Here is a 23,607-nt window from a genome sequence, read left to right as displayed (position 1 = left end):
AAATTTTGAGATTGCCATTTTTTTCAGCGTAGTTGATTTCCAAATAGAATATATGTTTTTGAGGAGGACACTCCCCCACAACCTTCGGGGCAAGGGTTTTAAGTTATGCCCTGAAGGCATATAAGAACGATTTTGGCACAGTGTATTATTTATTATTTTTCCTTTAGAGCAGGGCACTTCGTATCAAAAAAGTTGTCGTAGAAACTTCGAAAAGGGTTCATTCAATTGGAAATTGGAGTGGCTTGTGCCCTTTTTAATAGTCGAAAGTGATTGGAAGGCAACTAGCACCCTTCCACGCTCAACATTTCCCGAAACACGTCCAATAAAAATTTTGAGATAGCCATTTTGTTCAGCGTAGTTGATCTCCAGATAGAAATTATGTTTTTGAAGAGGACACTCCCCCACAGCCTTCAGGGCAAGGGTTGTAAATTATACCCTGGGGGCATACAATGTTTTTATAGAAGGCGTTGTCGTAGAAACTTCAAAAAAGGCTCATTCGATTGGAAATTCAAAGGGCTAGTGCCCTTTTTAATCATCGAATGTGATTGGAGGGCAACTAGCCCCCCCCCACGCCGATCATTCCCCCAATCAAATCCCATCAAAATTTTGAGATAGCCCTTTTTTTCAGCATCGTTGATTTCCAGATAGAAAATATGTTTTTGAGGAGGACACTCCGCCACAACCCTCGGGACAAGGGTTTTAAGTTATGCCCTGAAGGCATATAAGAACGATGTTGGCACACTGCATTATTTATTATTATTTTTTTCCTTTAGAGCAGGGCACTTCGTATCGAAGAATTGTCGTAGAAACTTCGAAAAGGGCTGTCGTAGTTGTCGAAAGTTGTCGTAGAAACTTCGAAAAGGGCTCATTCAATTAAAAATTGGAGTGGCTTGTGCACTTTTTAATAGTCGAAAGTGATTGGAAGGCAACTAACACCCCTTCCACGTCCACCATTCCTGAAACACATTCAATCAAAATTTTGAGATAGCTATTTTGTTCAACGTAGTTGATTTCCAGATAGAAATTATATTTTTGAGGAGGACACTCCCCCACAGCCTTCAGGGCAAGGGTTGTCAGTTATGCCCAGGGGCATATAAGGTTTCTATAGAAGGCGTTGTCGTAAAAACTTCAATAAAGGTTCATTCGATTGGAAATTCAAAGGACTAGTGCCTTTTTTAATAGTCGAAACTGATTGGAGGGCAACTAACCCCCCTCTCACGCCCACCTTTTCCCCAAACACATCCAATCAAAATTTTGAGATAGCCATATTATTCAACGTAGTTTTAAGTTCTGTAAATTAGGTCTTTGAGGATGACAACCCCCTCACAGCCCTCAGGGCAAGGGTTTCAAGTTATACCCCGGGGGCATATAATGTTTTTATAGAACGCGTTGTCGTAGAAACTTTAAAAAGGGCTGTTTAGTTTAGAAATTGAAATGGATAGTGCCATTTTTAATAGTCAAATGTAATTGGAATGCAACTAACATACCTTCCACGCCCACCATTTTCCCAAACACATCCAATCAAAATCTTGACAAATAAAACTAAGAGAGGAAAGAAAATAACAAACTGAAAAATAAATCAAAAAAGGTGAAAAAACGAGGATTTTGTCAGCCAGTGGTGAAACATGAAGAAAAAGAAATAAGCAAATATTTCGACAAGGACCTCCGCCGAGTTGTCCTCAGTGCTAAACAAAAAAACAAAGAAAAAATAGAAAGAAAAGAAAAAGAAACCAACGAAAATCGAACCTTTCGAAGTTTACCTCACAACGCCAGAACAAAAACTAAATAAGAACCAGGTTGGAATCAATGAAAAGGAAATCTACCAAGATGATTGAGCAATAATCCTTTGTTTTGCTACAGTCTTAGCTGGCCTACAACCTCGTTCATCATTTGATGTGCAAATAGGTTCTCTCAAGTTATACCGGGCGAAAGTATTGATTGAGTCCTTCAAAATCAAACAGTCATAAATTGGGCTTAACGAAATATTTCCAGTATCTCTATTTACTGCTAAATTTCAGTTTATGTATTTTTTTTTATCTCAATTACCTCTTTAAAAGATTGTGGTAGGCCATTTACAGTAGATATTAAGGTTGCCTCGTCAAAAAGAACCAGGTGGGCGCGATTTTCGAAAATATGCAGGGCCAATGCCGAATCAAAGTTGTCATTGTTATTTTTCAATCTCATGGACTTATCTATTGAATTTTTTTATTCATGCAAACGTTCACCTAGTTGTTGATGTGGCCTACCAATGTAAAATTTCGCACATGAACACGGGATTCTGTAGACACCACTACCCAGTACAGAGTCAGTTTTATCCTTTCCTGAGTTGAAAAAATGTTCAACTTTTTGTTCAGTTTTGAAAGAAACAGAAAGCTTATGTTTTTTTAAATTTTTTCCAAGTTTATCGCCAAGTTTCGGGATGTATGGTAAAGTGATGAAAGTTTTTTTCTCAATTGCCGGGGTAATGGGAGAGCGACTAACGCCCCTCTCACGCCCACCATTTTCCCAAACACATCCAATCAAAATTTTGATATAGCGATTTTGTTTAACGCATTTGTAAGTTTTGGAAATTATGTCTTAGAGGATGAAAAATACCCTCACAGCCCTTACGGTAAGGGTTGTAATTTATGCCCTGGGGCCATTTCCCCAAACAGATTCAATCAAAATTTGAAGTAGCCATTTTGTTCAACCTAGTTGAAAGTCCGGAAATTAGATCTTTGAGGATGACACTCCCCCCACAGCCCTCAGGGCAAGGCTTGTAAGTTATGCCCTAGGGGCATATGGGTTTTTTTATAGAAAGTGTTGTCGTATAAACTTTAAAAAGAGCTCATTCAATTGGAAAATGAAAGGGCTAGTGCCCTTTTTAATAGTCGAAAGTGATTGGAGGGTCACTCAACCCCCCTCTCACGCCCACAATTTTCCCAAACACATCCAATCAAAATTTTGAGATAGTCATTCTGTTCAACGTAGTTGAAAGGTCCGGAAATTATGTCTTTGAGGATGACACTCCCCCTACAGCCCTCAGGCCAAGGGTTTTAAGTTATGCCCTGGGGGCATATAAGGTTTCTTAAAGAAAGTGTTGTCGTAGAAACTTCAAAAGGGGCTCATTCGATTGGAAATTGAGAGAACTAGAGCCATTTTTATTAGTCGAAAGTGATCAGAGGGCAAATGACCCCCCACCCACCCATCATTTCCCCAAAAAACTTCCAATAAAAATTTTGAGATAACAATTTTGTTAAAGGTATTTGAAAGGTCCGGATATTATTTCTTTAAGGATAACAAATCCCCCCTGCACCCACGGCAAGAGTTGTAAGTTATGTCCTGGGGGACTAGAAGGTTTTTATAGAAAGTGTGGTCATATAAACTTCGGAGGGACCTCATTGGATTTTTAATCAGACGCTCTAGTGCTCTTTTTAAGAGTCAAAGTGATCGGAGAGGAGCTACCCCTTCCCCCCCCCCCACACGCACACACATGTCGTATCGTCTCGAAATACATCTAATAGAAATTCGGAGGTAGCTATTCTATTCAAAATAGTCTAAATATCATATAACAATGCTTATGGGGTTGAAATAAACCCAAAGATTAGGGGCAAGGGTTGTGAGTTATGCCCAGGGGGTATTTAAGGTTTTTATGGACGGGATGGCTGTTTAACTTTAGAAGAGGCTCATTTGGTTGAAAATTGGAAGTTCTAGTTCCTTTTTAAGCACAAAAAGTAATGGAGGGCATTTAGCCCCCTTCCCCCTACAATCCCTCCTGTCACCAAACGTATATGATTGAAATTATGAGATAGTGATTTGTTTTCTTCAAAATAGTCCAAAGAACATATAATAATGTCTCTAGGGATGACACAGGCACCCCCAGTTCCCTGGGGATAGGGTTGTAAGTTGTTTTTGAGGGCATATAAGGTTTTACGGAATTGGTGGTCGCATAAACATCAGATGTGCTTATTTGATTTGAAATTGGAAGTTATAGTGCCCTTTTTAAGAATCAAAGTGATTTTAGAGCCAACAGCTCCCTCCCCTCCAAGCTCATCATTTGCCTTAACACCTCCAATCAAAATTTGGAGATAACAATTTTATTCATCGTAGTTGAAGGTTTGGAATTATGTCTGTGAGAAAGACACCCCCCTACTGTTCACAGGGAAAGGGTTGTAGGTTAAGCCCTTGGGACATCTGAGGTTCTTATATAAAGGGGTGGTCGTAAGTGTTTTGGAGGGGACTCAATGGACTGGTAATCATAAGTTCTAGTGCCTTTTTTAAGAGGCAAAGTGATCAGAGCGCTGCTACCCCTCCCCCCTCACATACACAAACACGTCGTGTGTTCCTGAGATATATCCAGAAGATATTTTGAGACAGACCTCTTACTCAAAACAGTTCAGATAACAAGACTTTTGAGGTTGATACAAACCACCAGAGCCTGAGGGCGATGGTTCTAAGCTATGCCCCTGAAGCGTTTAAGTTTCTTATGAAAAGAATGGTTGTATAAGCTTTAGAAATGGCTCATTTGGTTGAAATTGGAAGCTCTAGTTCCCTTTTAAGATTCAATAGTTATGAACCTCATATGCCCTTGGGGCATATGAGGTTCTTATAAAAAGGGTGGTCGTATATGCTTTGGAGGGGACTCAATGGATTAGCAATAATAAGTTCTAGTGCTTTTTTAAGAGGCAAAGTGGTCAGAGCGCAGCTACTCCCCCCCCACACACAAACACGTAGTGTGTTCCTGAGATACAGTATTGCCGGGCTGGGCTATTTCCCGCCAATTGGGCTATAAAATTTTCACCTTCGCGGGACAAGTTACTAAAAACCCGCGAGGCGGGTTTTTGGGCTATATTGTTTTAAATCTCGCTACTTTTGGGCTAGAAATTGAGTTCACTTGAAACCCCCTTAAAAAAAATAATGTTTGAAAATTTTACCTACTTGGTCATTTACCTTCTTTGTAGATTTGAACCACAATATAAATATAATGTATCTTGACTATGGTTATCCCTGTGGGTACTCCCCATATCTTCATCACCATTCCTTGAAAAGAAAAGTATATAAAACGTCTACTATACCGTCCCAATAAACATAATGTATACGCGTCGGCGTACCAGGGTTACCACCACAACCAAATAATAATCACCAGTTTTTCACCTAGAAAATCACAAGAAATCCCCCGATTCTCACCAAGAAAATCATCAGTATTTCACAAAAATCACCAGATAAATAACCAGAAATTGGTGGTCAATAATTATATTCTTTACACGAAAAAGACGCGTTGGGCTTCCTGAACTAAGACATTATGTTTTTCAAAGGCCGTCAACTCCTTAAGAAGGAAGAGAATTTATACCTAAGACCGGAATTCCTGGCAAAGACTGAAATTGTTACCTAAAATCCTGTTACTGAACATGAAGAGCCTTTTTATTTATTTAATACCTATTATACTTTTCTTTGTCTTTATTTTGCAAAATCTTTTCTTTTTCCCTTTTCTAGGTTTCCATCGAAAAGAATAACCCCAGTAATCCTCTATTGTCCTCAATCGAATTTCTTTTTTTCATGAGCGTTTTTAATCCCCTGCCATAGTTGGTATCCTTAGTGGTAAAACTTAGCTCTGAAAAAGACGAATAAAATGGTGTCAATTGCTTATATATTTGTTTTACTTCTGGAAAATTGTCGTGGGTCAGGTCTAAGCTGAATATCAGACAAGCGGTGATAAATCTTATTTCTCTGGTTCCTTAGACGAGAGCCCCTTGAGACTGAGCCCCCTGGTTTCTTGAGACTCTTAAGTCCCTTGAAAAAGACCTACCCTAAGCTGCTGAATGTATGTTCATGTGGGACTATGCTTTCTTTACCTGAGATTTTTATTTTTTTTTTGAGCCTCAATCCGTTTTTATCACACACGGGACACACATGTATGTATTTATAAATTAAAATCTGTAACTACGGGGAAGCCGATATATATATATATATATATATATATATATATATATATATATATATATATATATATATATATATATATATATATATATATATATATATATATATATATATATATATATATATACATAAATATATATATATATATATATATATATATATATATATATATATATATATATATATATATATATATATATATATATATATATATATATATATATATATATATATATATATATATATATATATATATATATATATATATATATATATATAATAATAATCCGTTTTTATAAGTCAATCCGTTTTTATCACACATGTATATATTTATAAATTAAAATTTGTAACTATGGAGAAGCCGATTGCCATGCTAAAAGGATACACAGAAGCCCAAAATAACGCCACTCTTTAGAAATAACGAATAAAAACAAGACATAAAATATAAAAGTCACTGATTATTTCACTTCGGTAAGACAGATCATGCATAAACAAATCATGCATGGAATGTCAACCAATTTTGTAAAAAAATCACCAGATTAAAAAATAAAATCACCAGATCTGGTGATAGATCACCAGCGGTGGCAACACTGCTGAGTATTGATAGGGGAATTAACCACAAACAAGATTACTCAGCTTTCAAAAATTGTTAAGCATATGTAAAATTTTTTCACTTATTACCGAACCAATAGATTAATTTATTATCATTGTTCTATAACGCGATGCCTAAGACTATATTAACTTTTGTTTTTGTGTAACAATTTTGAATTTTTTAATTATTTTATAAGCAGTTTTGAAGTTCATAAAATATATTTCATTTTTTTCAATAAAATCTAATTTAAACAAAGAGTAATTTTTTTAGTACGACTTGGTTAGTTTTTTTTACAGAAGAATTGCGAAATTTTGGAAACTTCCAAACAGGGTTGCCATCACGATCTGTTTCTCTGACCTGGTGGCCGGCGTTTACCCCTCCCCCCTTGGCGATTGCCCACCCACCAGAAAATACCCCCCCAGAAAATACCCCCCCCCACGGAAAATACCCCTCGTGGAAAATACACCCGGAAAATACCCCCATCCGGAAAATATATCCCGTGGAAAATACACCCCGGAAAATATCTCCCCGGAAAATACCCCTTCCCCCGGAAAATACCCCCACCCCCGTGGAAAATAAGGCTTTCCTAATTTGAGAATTTTATTTGTTTTATTTTTTAAATTTCAGCTGGGGGAAGGAATTTTAGCACTTATGTATTTTGCGCCACTCACTCAAGTTTACACTTTGTAAAATTCGAGAACACACCGGTTTTTTCGTTAGTTTCTTCGTTACTTTAGAAATAAATTTGGGCTATAGATTTGCACATTAGGGGGTGGGGGGGGGGGGTAAAGTACAGCGGGTCTGCACGCAAAGTGTATTTGGTACAAGTATTCTGCATATTAGATAGATTGATAGATAAGTGTATTTTAAAGCCAAATATACGGCCAGGAACGCAGTAAAATAACATAAACTTTGATCAGCGATCATTACAAAACACTTAAGTGAAACACTAAATTAACCTAATAATATTATTTAATGTTTGGAAAAACGGTCGTTGAAAATAAAAATTAACACTTGGAAAAAACACTTAAATGAATCATTACATTTACTTTAGACTGGCATTTTTTTTTTTTAGCTAACAAAATTTCTTCTGTAAGTTTTTAGTAGCCATATGCCTAGAAAGAATTGTTTTCTAGCTTCAAACTATCCAAATACTTTACCCCCTCCCCTTTTATGTGCAAATATATAGTTCAAATTATATATTTTCCATACATTCTGTCCCGCTATACTTTACCCCCCCCCCCTAATGTGCAAATCTATAGCCCAAATTTATTTCTAAAGTAAAGAAGAAACTAACAGAAAACCGGTGTTCTCAAATTTTACACAGCGTAGACTTGAGTGAGCGGTGCATAATTCTTCCCCCTACGGAAATAAAAAAAAACAAATAAACTCAAATAAAATTCCCAAATTTGGAAAGCCTTATTTTCCACGGGGGGGGTATTTTCCGGGGGGTGGGGTATTTACCGGGGGTGGGGTATTTACCGGGGGGTGTTTACCGGGGGGGGGGGTATTTTTCGGGGGGTAGTTTCTGCAGAGATGTATTTTTCGCGGGGGGGGGGGTATTTTCCAGGGAGGGTATTTTTCACGAGGGGGGCTATTTTCCGATGGGGATTTTCAGGGGGGGGGTATTTTCCAAGGGGTAATTTTCCGCGGGGGTATTTTCCAGGTGGCAATCGCCGGGGGGGGGGGTAAACGCCTAGAACCGTGCTGGCTATACCCAAATAATGCTCGTCTGCCTAGCTCTTATCGCGACTGAAGAATATAGATTAGTTATGAAGAGCCTTTTTAATAATATTGATGCAAGAGCCTGTCAGGTTTGGCTTCTTTTTCCTACTCAAAAAAAAAAAAAAAAAAAAAAATCATCGACATTGTGTGTATCATAGACTTTTTTGGACAGACAAATACTTTTTAATAACAATAAAATAACCTAAAATATATTTGTCCTTTTTTCCTTTAAAATTTACGTTTTATAGCGTAATGCAAAAGGACACCCTAGAGGGTAAATATTTTTTATCATAAGCCTCTGTAAATCTATTAAGGCTTGCTTCAATCAACCTTCAATCGACTCGAAAATCAACCCTTCAATCTTGACTAAAGCTAATCTCACGGCCAGATTTTTAGTTTTAGTTCAGAGTCGGGTAGTGAATTTCTATCGTGTGTAAAATGCAGAATGATACTGATTTGGCTATTCTAGCATGTACTTTGGTTGCGCTAAAATGGGAAAAAAAGGAAACGTCGTTGGTCCAAGGAGTGGTACAAGATGAGAAATCACTTCACTCATGATCATTTACTGAACGTTCTGCGCGATACAGAGCCAGAGGACTACAGGAACTATATCAGAATGGACCAAGATAGTTGTGATATTTGCCCAAGTTGGTACGGCACAATATAGAGAAGAAAGATGCAGATATGCGAAAAGCAATTCCTGCGACTCAGAGACTTTCCATCACATTGAGGTACCTAGCTTCGGGCATGGATTTGGAAGACCTAAAATTTATCTGCGCCATTGCTCTCCAGACTCTGGAGCTCATCATAATGGAAACATGCTCCGCAATTATCGAGGCGTTGAAAGATAATATTCAGGTATTTATCACTCTTCTCTTTATTTCTTTTTCATTTTTAACACAAATTGAATAAGAAATTGGTACTTGTCCATTATTCAGAACACACCCCAGAAGTAAAGTTAGGTTAATCCTAAGCTAATTGTCTCTCAAATAAAGACCGCTTTTGTCAGATCTTGCAGATCAAAATTCCTGAGTGTGTTCTAAATAATCGACAAGTACCAAAACATAATTACAATGTATGCTTGGTTCTTGGGCAAAGAGATAACATCTTTTTATAAAAACATGACAAAAGTAAATTTTAAAACTTGAAGTGATAAATTTAATAAGAAAGTAATTAAAAATTCAAATAAACAAAGCTATCACAAAAACATGACAAATATGAAAAATCGTTGCAAAACTTTTTCAAATTTGTATGACTCGTCTCACATAGAGGTACATTTCGAAGCGAACTCAGCAGTATTTTCTACGTTTTCAAGTTGTGTGGGCTGTGAAGCTAAGGTGGATGGACGGTCAGCTAGAAGAGAAGGGGAAGTCATGAGGAAGTTGGGAGGATGGTGGTGATGCTATTGCCAATTATAACCTGGATAATTTCAGTGAGGCAAAGTCGATCACAAGGGTGACCAACGTTGATACGCTTCAAACCGCACTCCTTCTCTCGTTTGCACCGATTGCAGATTGCACAAACCCCGCTTCAAAAAGCGTATCGCTAATTATATTTTCAGCAAATCGTTTTGGTCTGGGCGTAACTTCTTGATTTTTATAGCCCAACTTTGAGCTAGAATATTCTCTTCTGTCTAAGGTTGCTTGAAGTATTCCGTAGCTAACTTCACAAGTTGGTCAGTGGAAACTGGCAGACCTTTTTTTTTCTTTGGAGGGAGGGGCAGTTTGGGATCAGTTGGTTCAGCACTTCTTGAAGGAGACACTTCACCTTGCGAGTCTTCATCGGGAAACGGTTGGTACAATAAATAAGAAATGACTAAACAACAAATTTGAATACTATGCTTAACAATATTTAATTACGTCAATTTGTACATTTATATCTTTTTTTTATGTAACGATGAGTAAGATTTATTGATTTTTCTTTGTTCTTTTTAGGTTCCAAAATCTAAAGAGGGATGGAAACAGATTTCAAAGGAATTTGAAGACCAATGGAATTTTCAAACTTGCATTGGAAGCGTCGATGGCAAGCATGTGTCAATCCAAAAGCCTGCCAACTCCGGCTTTTATTATTATAACTTTATAAGGGCTCTTTCAGTATCGTGCTTATTGCTGTTGTTGACGCAAATTATCAATTTATGATAGTAGACGTGCAGGGACGTCGTTTAGGGGTGGCAAGGGGAGCATCTGCCCCCCAATAATGTGGAGAAAAAAAATATTATGCATCCCATGCCATTTGAATATCCAGATATGGACTCCTCTTGCCCCCCCCCCCCAAATAAAAATACTGGAGATTCACCCCTGTAGACATCGGAGCCAATGGCCGAGTTTTAGATGGTGGAGTCATGAAGAACACGTTGTTTGGGCCCAAGTTGTCTGAGAACCAACTTAACATACCTAATCCGCGTGAGTTACCAGGTACGGATATAAAATTTTCCGTGCGTGTTTGTTGGCGATGAAGCTTTTCAACTGCTCCCAAATTTGATGAAGCCTTATAATAGAGCTATTTTGACAGACGAGAAAACAATTTTCAACTATAGATTGTATCGTGCAAGGAGAGTAGTTGAAAATGTCTCGGAATTCTGAAAAAAAAACGATTCAAAATATTTCAAAGAGAAATTAAATTTGAGCCAAACAAAGCAAGAAAAATTGTTTTGGGATGCTGTCATCTGCACAATTACTTGAGCAGGAGAACTAGGCCCCACTATTTACACAATCAAGACGTTGATGTTGAAGAAGTCTGGACAGGTGCTGTGGAACCTGGATTATGGAGACAAGACACTAAACTGATGTCACAACTTCAAAAAACAAAAGTCAACTTTACAATTTAGGCAAAAAAAAAAAAAAAAAAAAAAAAAAAAAAAAGAAAGGATGACTTCTGCGAATTCTTTAACACCAGCGGATCTGTACCATGGCAAAGCAAGTGTCTGCACAATCAACATTATAGTGTTTTTGTTAGTGTTTCTTAATTTGTTTAAAATGTCATATGAACATATAAAATGTTGAAAAAACCGAAATAATAACAAAATAATTGGTGTGTTATTTGATCGTATTTTATGCCCCTCCTTGCATAAATGCAATAGTAACTCGATTACTCGACTAGCTTTCACAGTTATTTCCTGTGTGACTTGTGTTTCATTGACAAAGGAAATCGAGTTAAACAACAGGAAACGAAAAGGTTCACTCCTAGAAAAAAACTGGTGTTGAGGAGAACATCTTTGAAGTGTACCAATTAAGGGTAGAAAAAAAGCACCTAACTTAAACCGCCCATCCTTGCTGTGTCACGCACTTGTCCAAAGCGATCAGTTCTTGTTTACCCGGCCATCCTTATTTCCAAATGGACTGAATAATCGGTTCTTGACGTTTAACCCCCGGAAAATACCCCCCCCCATAGAAAATAAGGTTTTCAAATTTAAGAATTTTAGGTGAGTTTTTTTTAGTTTCGGTGAGAAGTGCTAAGGAAAGGGAAAAAGAGGAATGTACATACCCTAAGTATCTTAAAACTTAAAACCACAAATCCATTTTAGTTGAAATGACTTTCATATGAACTTCTGCAATTTTTGGCAGTAGCGGGTGCCAAATTAAAAAAAAGAAGAGAAAAATATAGGCAAAAATCATCAAAATTAAGCTAAAAACATATGGTACCAAACAGTTTAAGAAGGTTTAGCTTGCCTTTGAAAGGATAGTTTAATAGAAAGGCTTTGGGAACTAACAAGTTCTTATTGTTTAAGTTTTTACGGACGAAAGCGTTGTCAAATTCTACGAGTTTTTTACGGTTGGTGGCAAAGTTTTGTATAAAATTGAAAAAAAGCTTATCATTCGAATAAACGGCCATTGTTTTCCAGGAATCGTTCTTAAAGAATTGGGACAAAAATTCAAAACTTTAACGTAAAGAAAAAGGTCTTGAGGAGGGGCAAACCCTTTTCATATACGTAATAATTTCTGTTCGTTCAAATAGCTGATGATGTTGATGTTGCTCCTTACTTTCAGTTGAAACACTGTTTTTTCTAAATTTAATTTCTGATTGTTTTTAAATATTACCTAGAGATCCGGCTCCCCCTCCTAAAAAATTCCTTTCTCCTACAAAAAAATCCTCCATGGAAAGTTTTTTTCACGCAAAATGTCCTCTCCCTCCCTCACCGGGGATATTTTCCCCAAAAAATTCCATTTTAGCCGAAAATTCCACCGAAAAAATTTCTTGCAGATGAACTCGGGGGAATTATTTTTAGCACACTTCAATTTGCAATAAAAACTTTAATTTTTGATGGTTTTTATAGTCATGCCGGTAATCCCCTCCTCCGTGGAAAATTTTTCCATCAAAAAACCAGCAAAAGGGTATTTTCCAGCAAAGGTTTTTTGGGAGGCGAGACGTTTAAAAAACTTAAAAAAAACGCATCAAAACTGTTAAATTGATATCTACTCCCTTATGATTTCTGGGAATAATTCTGGTCTACGCTGTAATTATGAAAGTAGAGAGCAACATTAAACCTCAAAATGAGCAGAACGTATTTGTATAGGAGGGGACAGCCCCTCCCCCCTCATGATCGTAGAAACTTCGGAGTGTGGTCATTAGATCGGAAATTGAGAGTTCTAGTCCTTTTTTTAAAGTGCAAAGGGATTAGAGACCAACCAGCCGCAAAGGGGTGTTATTTTCCGAGGGGAGACTTTCCTTGGGGGGGTATTTTTCAGGGGGGGGGGGAAAAACGCCGCCCACCAAATAATCGAGTTTCTACTGCTAGTACAATAAAGTAAAATTCTTTCCTCTGTTGTTTCTGTGTCAGGAATTTTAATCTGACCCCTGATGAATAAAGGTAATTGTAGTACCACAGGGACGGTTTTGGATATCATTGTGGTAAAGCTTTCTAATTTAGTCAATTTGAAATTTAGTAAAAATATATTAAGACGCAAATACAAAGTTTAGAAATACCACTTTTATTAAGATAAGGAATATATCCTGCCAAGTTTCTGCTTAACGGGAAATTGAGAAATCACCACTTCCTAGCTATTGCGTCGGTTGGGTAAAGGAAAGTGTGGTTGATAAAAATGTATAAAAGATACATTTTATGTGAAGGGGTAGACTGATACTAACTTTATGCCGGACTGACCTCTGGTCCGTTGTTTTAGAAATACCTTGGAATTTTGTCGGATCATTGTAAGTGTCTAAGTATCCTATTATATATTATTGTAGTTTTCCGAGACTTGTGGTCTACTTGGGACAGCCAGTCCCAGTAGAAAATATATATCTGGTATTATTATATGTTAATTGAATAAAAGTATTGTGTTATAGCCAACCTCTCTACAATTTACCTCTAGGTCCTCGAACATACCCAGCTGGTACGCCTCATTAGTCTGGTCATAGCCTAAGGCACGCTACCAAAGTTTAATTACCTTAGGGCCATAGTTTACCTCCCCCATAAAGGGAGAATAAAAGGCATCTACCACTACATCACCCATATACCAGTAAAATCACCTTACCACTGCACCATGAGTAATATGTGATATATTTAAAATACAAAAAAATAAAATTCTTTCTTTCTAACAGATAATTCCGACATAAATTAAACTTCCCCTAATTAAGTTCAAATCCCCTTTCCAAGAGTCTAAATTCTTAATCAGCAAAAAGAGAAACTGCGTTTTGGCCTCAGCCAAACAACGACGCTATTCGGTTTTGAATTTCGCTAACATATTTGGTAATAAAAAAATTACTAGATACAAAGTTTCTCAGGAAGTTTAAGTTATAAGAGCAGTGTCAATGATTAAATCATCGAAATATTTAAAACAAATTATTGGGTAGAGAGTTATCATAATGAAGTGAGTTGCTAAACATAATTAAAAGGTAACAGTCCCCTCCACAGGACTTGAGCCAATTGTGAAATAGTTCTCACAGCACATGATCAGTACTTAGGATATATAGTGAAGAAAAGTGTTTTTCGCGTCATTATTATGGTCATTATTATTATTGGCATTCAGGCATTGCAATTCAGTGATTATCATTATTATTATTATGGAGGCATTTCGATGAGAGCATTCGTAGATCAGAATTATTATGATTGGCATTCAGGCATTGCAATTCAAACTATTATTGGACATTCGTTTTGTCAGAATTATCATTATAGAGATTTGGTCATTGTAGAGAGTTGGTCATTATTATTATCTCAGCCACTATTGTCGTCAGTTGAAGTAAAGCATTGTTGTACACCTAAATGTAAGTCTCAATTAAACTATTGCGTTTCTATTTGTGTTTGTTTTATCTCTATGTCTGTATCTAATCGCAAAGCAGGCAACTAGTTCGTATGTCTCCATCGGTGACGCTCCCAGGGATCTGATTTCTACATAACATTAGAGGTAATTGACAAGAAGATAACCCGAGGAAGCGAGGTTACGCTCCCAAATTGATAGTTGGAGAATTTCTAACCTACTATAGCTACGTATTTTGTTTTCTCGCTTTCAGCGAGTGGCGCAATCGGTACACCGCTTTAAATCATAATATTACATTTGTGGCCCCAAACTTCATTGCCACATTTGGGGCATCTTAATCGCCACAGTTTTAAAACAATAATAGTACATATGGCACAGTCTTTAGCGCTATAAGTGGCGCTATAGGAGAACTTATAAGGTGTAAGTTCACAGCTTTAAAGCATAATATTATATTGACGCGGTCAATCTTTATTACCACAATTGCCACAGTCCCCTTCTTTTTTATCGCTACATATGGCGCGGTTGGAAATTTGGAGGAAGGCATGCGAACTAGTTATGTCTATAAACTTTGTAATTTAAATTTAATCATTGGAGAGATACAGACATATAAAAAAAAGTGATTAGGCCTATAATCGCTAAGCTATAATAGGAAACACCCTTTAAAATATCTCATAGGAGATAATAGCCTCCTCCAAAATAGGTTAAGCGAAATAATAAATTTATTTTGAGTTAATTCAAACGCAAAAAAAATGTCAGAAGAATTAAGCGAACTACTAATGGCGCAAAAGTGGGTCACGAAAAGTGTGGAAATAGCAAAGTCTATTCCACAATACGATGGACAAACAGATATCGACGAATTTAATATCCAATTGGCCCAATTTGTAGAATTAACAAAAACAGAGCTAGAAACGTTAATCGGCATGCTCCTATTAAGATTAAAAGGGCAGGCCTTAACCTTCCTAAAGCAAATTGAATATACTATAGGTGATGACACCAGCTTGCCAATAAATACGGTGGACAAATTCTTAACGGCATTTAAAGATAGATTTATCGAAACCAGTTCCACAAATAAATTAAAACACAGAATAGTATGCTTTGACCATTTAAAACACTTAGCAGAATATTTTGATAATATATGGATTTCAGTAGAAGCAAAATACGGAAAAATTTCAGGAGAACTGTATGAAAAAGTCATACTACATACCTTTTTGCAAGGGCTACCCCCAAAACTATATAGAATGGTAATATCCAAAAATATTCAGACGTTAGAGCTTGCATTTCAGGAGGTAGGGCGATTGACCAAAGTCGACATGATAGTGGCAAATCACAGTAAAACGAAAATAAATAGCCTAGGCAAATCAAAAACAAACCTGACCTTCAAGGGCGATCAAGCGTCTCCAATTTTTTTTTCAAGGGATAACTCCCCAGTGCCACAAAGAAATAGAACGCAAGAACCTGCTAGGCAGAAAACAGTACGTTTTCAGCCCGTTAAACAAATTAGTTATGAAAACAACCTGACAATAATAAGATGCTATATTTGTAATCGACCTGGGCATATTGCGAGAGAGTGCCGTTATGTCCCCAATCGCACACCAAGGATCGCCGTCTGTAAAACGCAAAATTATGGCAACCATTTGTTCGGCAGAACAAATTTTAGCGCCAGTGGTGCACTAGGCTATAGCCAGGTAAGATTGCGCCAATCACTACCTTACAACGCGTACCAACCAAATGTGTATAACCCTGCCCCCAATAAACAAATTAATTACCGATTTGAAAACCCAAATACTCGCCAAAGCCAATATAATGCGAGAATGGTGTATAGAAATCCCGAAAATTTGCCGAGGGGAAATGAAAATTTTTCAAGCCAATGGCATTTGCTGTCAGCGCCAACACCCGGCACTGGCGCAAGAAATCCAAACTATCGTAATAATACATTGCGAAGGCAGACAAATGTAAATCAATTAGATATGCCTACGGAATCTCACATGTCTGAATCTCTAATGCAGACACCGACGTACGAAATAAATCCACAGGGAAACGCTTCAGGCCCCTCAGAAGAATAAATTGGACCCAGAGAAAGCCTAGAGTGTTTTATAGGTCCAAACCGATAGTAGTACCGTCTTGTAGTGATAGTAATAATAAGTTACCTATATTTAATGATGTTTGTGTGGCAAATGTTTACTTTAAGGCTTTAATTGACTCTGGTGCTACCGCGAACATCATAAACTCATGCGTATTTAATATGTTGCCTCCGCATATTAGGCAACAAAGAAATTTTAATAATCCCAATTTAAATAGCGTGACAGGGCATCAATTGGATGCAAAAGGTTCAATTCGCCTAGACGTAAAAAGGGATAATAGAATCTTTCCGACAAATTTTATAATATGCGATAACTTTCCGTATGAAGCCATCATCGGCGCAAATTTTTTAAGGTCTAATAGAATACTTTTAGACGTGGCAAACGAAAGGCTTGTCTACCCGGCTAAGGTAGGGGAAGGGATTTCTACCTTAAGAAATTGTAACAGAGGTTACGAAGAGAACGTAACAGTAAATAAAATTTCTACTGGCATAACGTTAAAATATTATGAACATTAAGTCTCGCAAGGAGGACATGACACAGTCATAGATTCATTCGAACACACTCAGAAATACTACAGAAAGGAAGTAAATTTAAATAATAAGTTCATTGAATAGGCAAAAATAAAAATAGGAAATACATGACAATACAATTCGAACAAAATCAAAAAAATACTCGAATTTTTGGAAAATCGAGTAATGACCAATGAGACCCCGCCAGATACTAAAATGACGCATAATACTATTAGTATGAATCTATAAGAAACTAATATCGACGAAAAGCTTTATAAGTTCGCTACTCGCACAGATGAGATACCTCCCAAAACGATACATATAACTAAAATATTAGCAATGGTGGAACAAGTGTGTAGCAAATCTGAAACTTGGTTGGTGATTCCATCAAATAAAATTCGCAAATGTTTTCTATTCGGAGACCAATTTATATTTTACAGTAAAGAAGAAGGTTTAATTTAGGTAACTAATAACCATGAAAGTGATAGAATTACAAAAAAAAAGGGACGTGTTTAATTCAAATCCAAGTTTTCTCGGAGAATGATTTAGATAAATGGGAAAATTCAAAAAGAAACCTAGTAAATGACATTAAAACCTAAATCAACAATTATCTTCTCATCAAATTGCAATTACTAAGCAAATTTGCTAAGGATCATATTGCAGACTTTTAAGCAAAGAAAAAATTATGTAAATCACTATGGACTGTCTAAGATGTATTTCAAATATCTGAAGAAGACATCGGACTGATATTATTTTATAAACGTTCCATTTTAATGACTGGTAATCCAGTCGTGAAGCAGCCATATCATTTGCCGTATAAGCACAAACAGTGGTTAAAAAATAAAATTCATGAACTAGAAAAAATGAAACTATACGCCCCGGTATAAGTCCGCATTCTGCACCAGTGGTCCTGGTACCAAAAAAGAATGGTGATCTTAGACTTGTTGTAGATTATAGAGCCCTTAACAAACAAGTAGTTAGTGATAAATTTCCTTTACCAAGAATAGACGAAATCCTTGACTCTATCTCAAGCAAAAACAACATTTTTACTTCTTTGGATCTTACCCAAGGCTACCTCAAAGTTAAAATAGCCGAAAAACATGTCTGTCAAGCTGCGTTTTCTTATGCTGAAATGTCTTTTATATAGATACGTGGGAGTACCTTTCTGACTTAAAACAGGTTCAAGTGCACTATGTTTACCCATGTTAAATTTATTAGCAAGGATAAAGAATAGCATTCACTTTGTTGATGATATCATACGCGTTGGAGAAATCTCTTAACAACAATTAGCAACATTACCTAAGGTTTTTAAAAAAATCAGACAGGGCATTTCAAAATGCCGAGCTTAAAAAGTAAATTTACTTCAACCTAAAATGGATTTTATAGGAGTAGTAGTAACGCATGGAAAGATATCTCCAGACCCAGATAAAATAAAATTTGCTGAAAACCTCAAACCCCAAAGAACTATGAAAGAATTAAGAGGAATTTTAGGTCTCACTGGGTAATTTGGATAATTCCTACACAATGACGCCCAAATTGCAAAACCCCTCATGGAATTAACTAAAGGGAACTCCCAAAATGTTACCTGGTTCCAGGAAGTTCAAAATTTCCTAGACCGTCTCAGAAAAGCACTCATTTCTGGACCAATATTGTCGCTGCCTGATTTCGAATATGGACAATTTGTTGTTATATCTGATGCTAGTTCAAAGGGCATTTGCGTTATTCCTTCGCAAATAATCCTGGTAGAAAACCTTAATCCTCTAGAGGGAACATAAAAACAAAACAAAAACAGAAAAAGTTATTTGCTATTTGAGCAGAACCTTTTCCAAAGGCGAAATTATTTTTTCCGCAATAAAATTAGAATTATTTTCTTTCACCTATCCCTTTGACAAATTTAGACCTAGTTTAATTGGCAGAAAATTTCTGCTAAGACCAGGCCATAAAGGCTTCGAGGATTTACACACTTTTAAAAACCCCACGGGCAATCTAGCTAGATGTATAAGGAAAATCCAAGACCTATATTATGAATATGAAAATTTTTAAAGGTAAAAAAAATGCATCTTTTTACTTTTTGAGTAGATACCCAGAAAATATGGCATCAGACGGTGAGAGATATAAAGTTAACGCTATCAATGCTAAGAGTAAACATAAACACAAGAATAACAGATAAAGACTCAGTAAAAGAAAACAAATATATCTACAGCCCATTATCTTTAAGAAATATATAAAGAAAGCAAAAAAAGGACAAAATGTGTTTAGCACTTATTAATTATTTGGTGAATGAAGCTAAAGTGCCAGACATATTCAAAATTCCCAGATAAGAGATAGATAATTCTTACTATGAGAAACCCAGAATAAAAATACGGTTTTCGAAGCGACTTAAATATAAACCTAAGTAATAATTGTATTACCCCAAAACTTAGTAGTCCCTGCTTTCCAAGATTTTCATTCACACATAGTGGGAAACTTACCAAAAGCGAAAATTTTCCAAAAATTCAAGCAACATATTTAAGTACCATCTGCAGTAGAAATACTTAAGGAATTCGTAAGTAAGTGCGAAGCGTTTAACTTAACTAAAAACACTCAAGCCTTTCCTAACTCTCTATTGGAAAGAGTACCGGTAGCAAAGTTCCCCTTTGATAGTGTATTATTCCAGTTGTATTGAACCATGGAAGACCTGCTTAGTTTAAACACGGCTAAAGCTTGAATTATTTCTGTAATAGATAAATTTTCTGGGTTCGACTTGGCGAAAGTGTTAAAAAATCAAGGTGAGTACGCTATAAATATGGCGTTGACGAAGTTATTTTTAAAATTTGGCACCCCCGATAAAGCTTTGAGCGATAACAGAATCAATTACTTTTGAAAGGTAAGAAAAGACTTCAAGAGTTTTCTTAACAAAGAGAATCCGTCGACACTACCAAATCACCTACAGGCTACTGGTGAGATAAGAAATAGGCACAAAATTTTTTAGAATATATTAAGCATTCACACGACAGACCACACGAACGTTGGGGATCAATTTTTACCTTAGTTAACTAACATAATCAACACTGTTTAGTCAGAAACAATCAAAGACAACCCTTTTTATTTATTTTTTAGTCGCGATTTTAGAATTCCGTATGATGACACTATTGAATCCCGGCAACATTACAAGAGCTCGGAGGATTACAAACAAAAATTCATAAATATGATAAGCCAAACCTATAAAATAGCTAGGCAAGACTTAGAAAAATGTAAAATAAACCAAGAGATAAAAAACCGACACAAAGCCAAGGGGAACATAGAATTTAAAATAAGAGATTGCGTCTACCTAAAGAATGAGGCAAAGACGGAAGGTAAAAAACTTTCAAACAAATATTCTGGACCGTACAGAATTGTCAAAAGTACGATAATAATTATACTTTTAAAATGGAAAACCCAAATAGTGAAAGAATTCACAAGGCAAATGCTACCTGAATAAAAAGAACAAAGTGTCCAGAGAAATGGGTACCATATCCCTCTTCTACCAATTCATCCTACGCAGAAAACGAGCCCTCTAATTCAAGATTGGGATAGCCAAAGCCCTTTCATTTCAATAAGGACTATTTTCAAAATGAGAACGATGATGGGAGCTTTGAATAATTTTTAACTATGAAAAATCTATTTGTTCCCAAGAAAAAATTTCCAATACCGGTAAGAATACAACCACCACAACGTCCAAAAAGTTCATTATCGGAGAGCACAGGAAAATTAAATTCCATTATATCTTCGAAAACCAAATTTTTTCCTGATAGAATTTCAACCCGTATTTCCTCCTAAAAAATTTCCGGACGATATTGTTTCCCCAGCAACACCAATTGAGAAGCCCATGTCATTGTAGGAGAAATTGAACAGAACGGTAAAAACTCCAGGTGTTATCGTAAAGAAAACTTCGCCCACAGATTCATTTAAAACAAACCTGCGGGAAGCTATAGATTTAATTAATTTCCCCATAATAACGAGGCAAAGTACATTGCCTAGGAATAAAATTCCCAAGAATGACCAACATGGACAATATCATGATATAACTGTGTCTAAGGTAAAACCCAAACAATCGACTACACGTAAGGAAAAACTAGTGCAAAAAATTCCCCATCCCTCTGAAAACCTGGTATTTAAGCTGTGACGAGGTCCCGCAAAAACTTTAGATTTCACTTAAAGTTGTAAAGAGTCAGTCAAATCTTCCAACTTGAAAATTCAAAGCAAGAACTTATAAAATAAACCTTCTACTTCCAGAGGAGTAGAAATTTACGAAGGAAAGGGAGGTGATACCTTAAAAAAGCAAAGTTCCACCTCTAAAAGTTCTAATGCGGAATCATCGGAAACCAGTTCCGAACAGTTTGGCGGTGAATCAGACCATATAGTAGTTAAAGAAATAGGGAAATCAAAACCGACTTCAGCAGCCGCGCACACGAAAGAAACAAAATTAAAAGGGCAAGCATTTTTGAAAAACAATACAAAAAATTTGATCTTATATCGCTAGCAAAACCGAAAAAGAAAAAACCGCAAGAAATCAGAAGAAAAAGTAACGACACAGTCAGGTAGAACGGTTAAAAAACCTGATAGATGGAATTACACTTAATCAGTATAGGATTAAAGATTTTTAATGGATAGGCGTCATAAAGGAATAACAATTTAAAAACTTTTAGTTTACGAGTAAAAATCATATAATTATAAAAATACAGTAGAAAAATTTTGTTCAACATATATCAAGGCTTCGCAAGAATCAAATTCGTCTGATACCGTCTGTTCAACATATATCAGTTCCTGAAAACAAATTCTAATTAAAAAATCACATTGCATATAATTAATTCGAATAATTCTCTTTAATATAAAAGTCTACCCGTACCATTCCAGTACGATGTATCCAGTCCAACTGAAAGAAGCCGGAGCGTTGCCTGATGGTTTGGAGTATGGTGGGTAATAATATTGAAGTTTCCCATGCCACACTTCGAGCCGCTAGACTGGCTCCCAAATCTCCCGACTCCAGGAAGAAATTAAATCAAAAATTGTAGAGGCACTGTTAACTATAAGGAACAACCCAAAGGTCGGGCTAAGAGTTTTCATAAAAATAACAATGTCTTATATTTCTCTCCCATATTGCACTCCCAAATTGTACCCCCAAAGCAGTACTATCAACCGTAAAGCAATATAGTTTAATTCAAGATATAATTGGCTAACGAGAAAGGTCTGAGGTCGAAAGCTCGTGGTCGACTGACGACGACAAGTGGTGTTGGACCACGTTTTGTGGGAAGCCTGGGGAGGAACTCAAAGCCCTCAGGCAGCGTTTAATTTGTTGGGTTTTGGCGGTCTCCTCGGATTTCTTATGAAAAAATCAACCCATGTCCTAACAAAGATTGACGTTATCCAAAACAAAAATTACTTAAAAGTGCTTAAAAAAGCTTAAAAGTGCATAATGATAAACTTATTATTTTCAGATCATGGCAACGGAATAAAAACCTATCCGTAAGGCGATAATAGATACTGAATTTATCACAATAGCGAATGCGAAGGAAAACATTATATATTCGGCAGCTGTGTTGGTGGTCGATGAAAAAAGAAATCAGATATATGCGAAAGAATGGGATTTAACCTACAACCTTAAAGGGTATGCACCCCACACTTATAAGTATGGATTAGCACTCGCGAATACCCCCAAGTATCGTCCGGCTAGAGGGAAAGTCAAAACAAAATATAGAAAAAGCAGCGTGAAACAGATTCGCTCTTTACAATTATTAAAAGGGTACCTACAAAAGAACCTCAATATCAAGTATTTATATTCAGTGGGATCCACTCAAATGGGCCTTTTATTCCTTGGTAACTGCAGAGCCTTTAAAATTTGCTATAACCTTGAAAAAAATCCCAAAAGTGTCAAATATGAAGGCATACATCATCCTTTAGCAGAAATTCAATATTAAAAACAATTTTTATTCGAGCCTTAATCTGAAGAATACAAATCCCATTGGTAGTAAATTATTTCTGAAACGTAGGAAAACACACCAATGAAAAAGAGACGCCTGCAAAAATAATATCAAGAAAATTAAGAGAAAGATCTAAACTCTAAACCACCTATTAGTTATTAATAATAGGAATATGCAACTGTGGAAGAAGTTAATCTCATATATATAAATTATTTTGTCTTAGTGCAGATTCTAATAATTTTAGGCTACAAAAAAAAAATAGGTTAACAGTGTAATTATGTGCTGCTTGCTTACTTATTTATATGTTGCTTACTCGAAAAATATAATGCAAAATTAGGTCGTATAGTAATTATTAGCTAAGCTTTAAAGGTATATCTCAACGAGTCATAAAGGCATATCACAACCAGAATAAAGCTTGGAAGTCCTAGCTTTACTTCCATAACCATTCTAATCCTAAAATGCTTTTCATAAACAGAAATTCTGTTTTACGCTTACAAATCAATTTTATTCGGCCAATGCCATAAAGCGATTCGAAAATTGAATTGATATAAAATAATAATAAAATAGTAAATAAACGAATTTTGTAAAAATGGGTAAAATTAATGATAAATTAATTCTAGAAACAAACAAAAAGATGAGGCTTAAGAA

General features: G+C 36.1%; 1 protein-coding gene across 1 annotated transcript; it reads left to right on the top strand.

Moving 5' to 3' along the window:
- Window positions 1–8,920: 8,920 nt before the first annotated feature.
- Window positions 8,921–10,374, top strand: LOC148942538 (uncharacterized). Its single transcript, XM_089102298.1, has 2 exons — window positions 8,921–9,094; window positions 10,171–10,374. Exons 1-2 carry the CDS (start codon window positions 8,921–8,923, stop codon window positions 10,372–10,374), a joined length of 378 nt encoding a protein of 125 aa, XP_088958424.1.
- Window positions 10,375–23,607: the final 13,233 nt, after the last annotated feature.

Source organism: Artemia sp. Qi Xiang Cuo, chromosome 16 (assembly GCF_049724085.1).
Source record: "Artemia sp. Qi Xiang Cuo chromosome 16, ASM4972408v1, whole genome shotgun sequence".
Classification (NCBI taxonomy): Eukaryota; Metazoa; Arthropoda; class Branchiopoda; order Anostraca; family Artemiidae; genus Artemia; species Artemia sp. Qi Xiang Cuo.
Note: the sequence above shows the minus strand (reverse complement) of the source record. Positions and strands in the feature narration are given on the sequence as shown.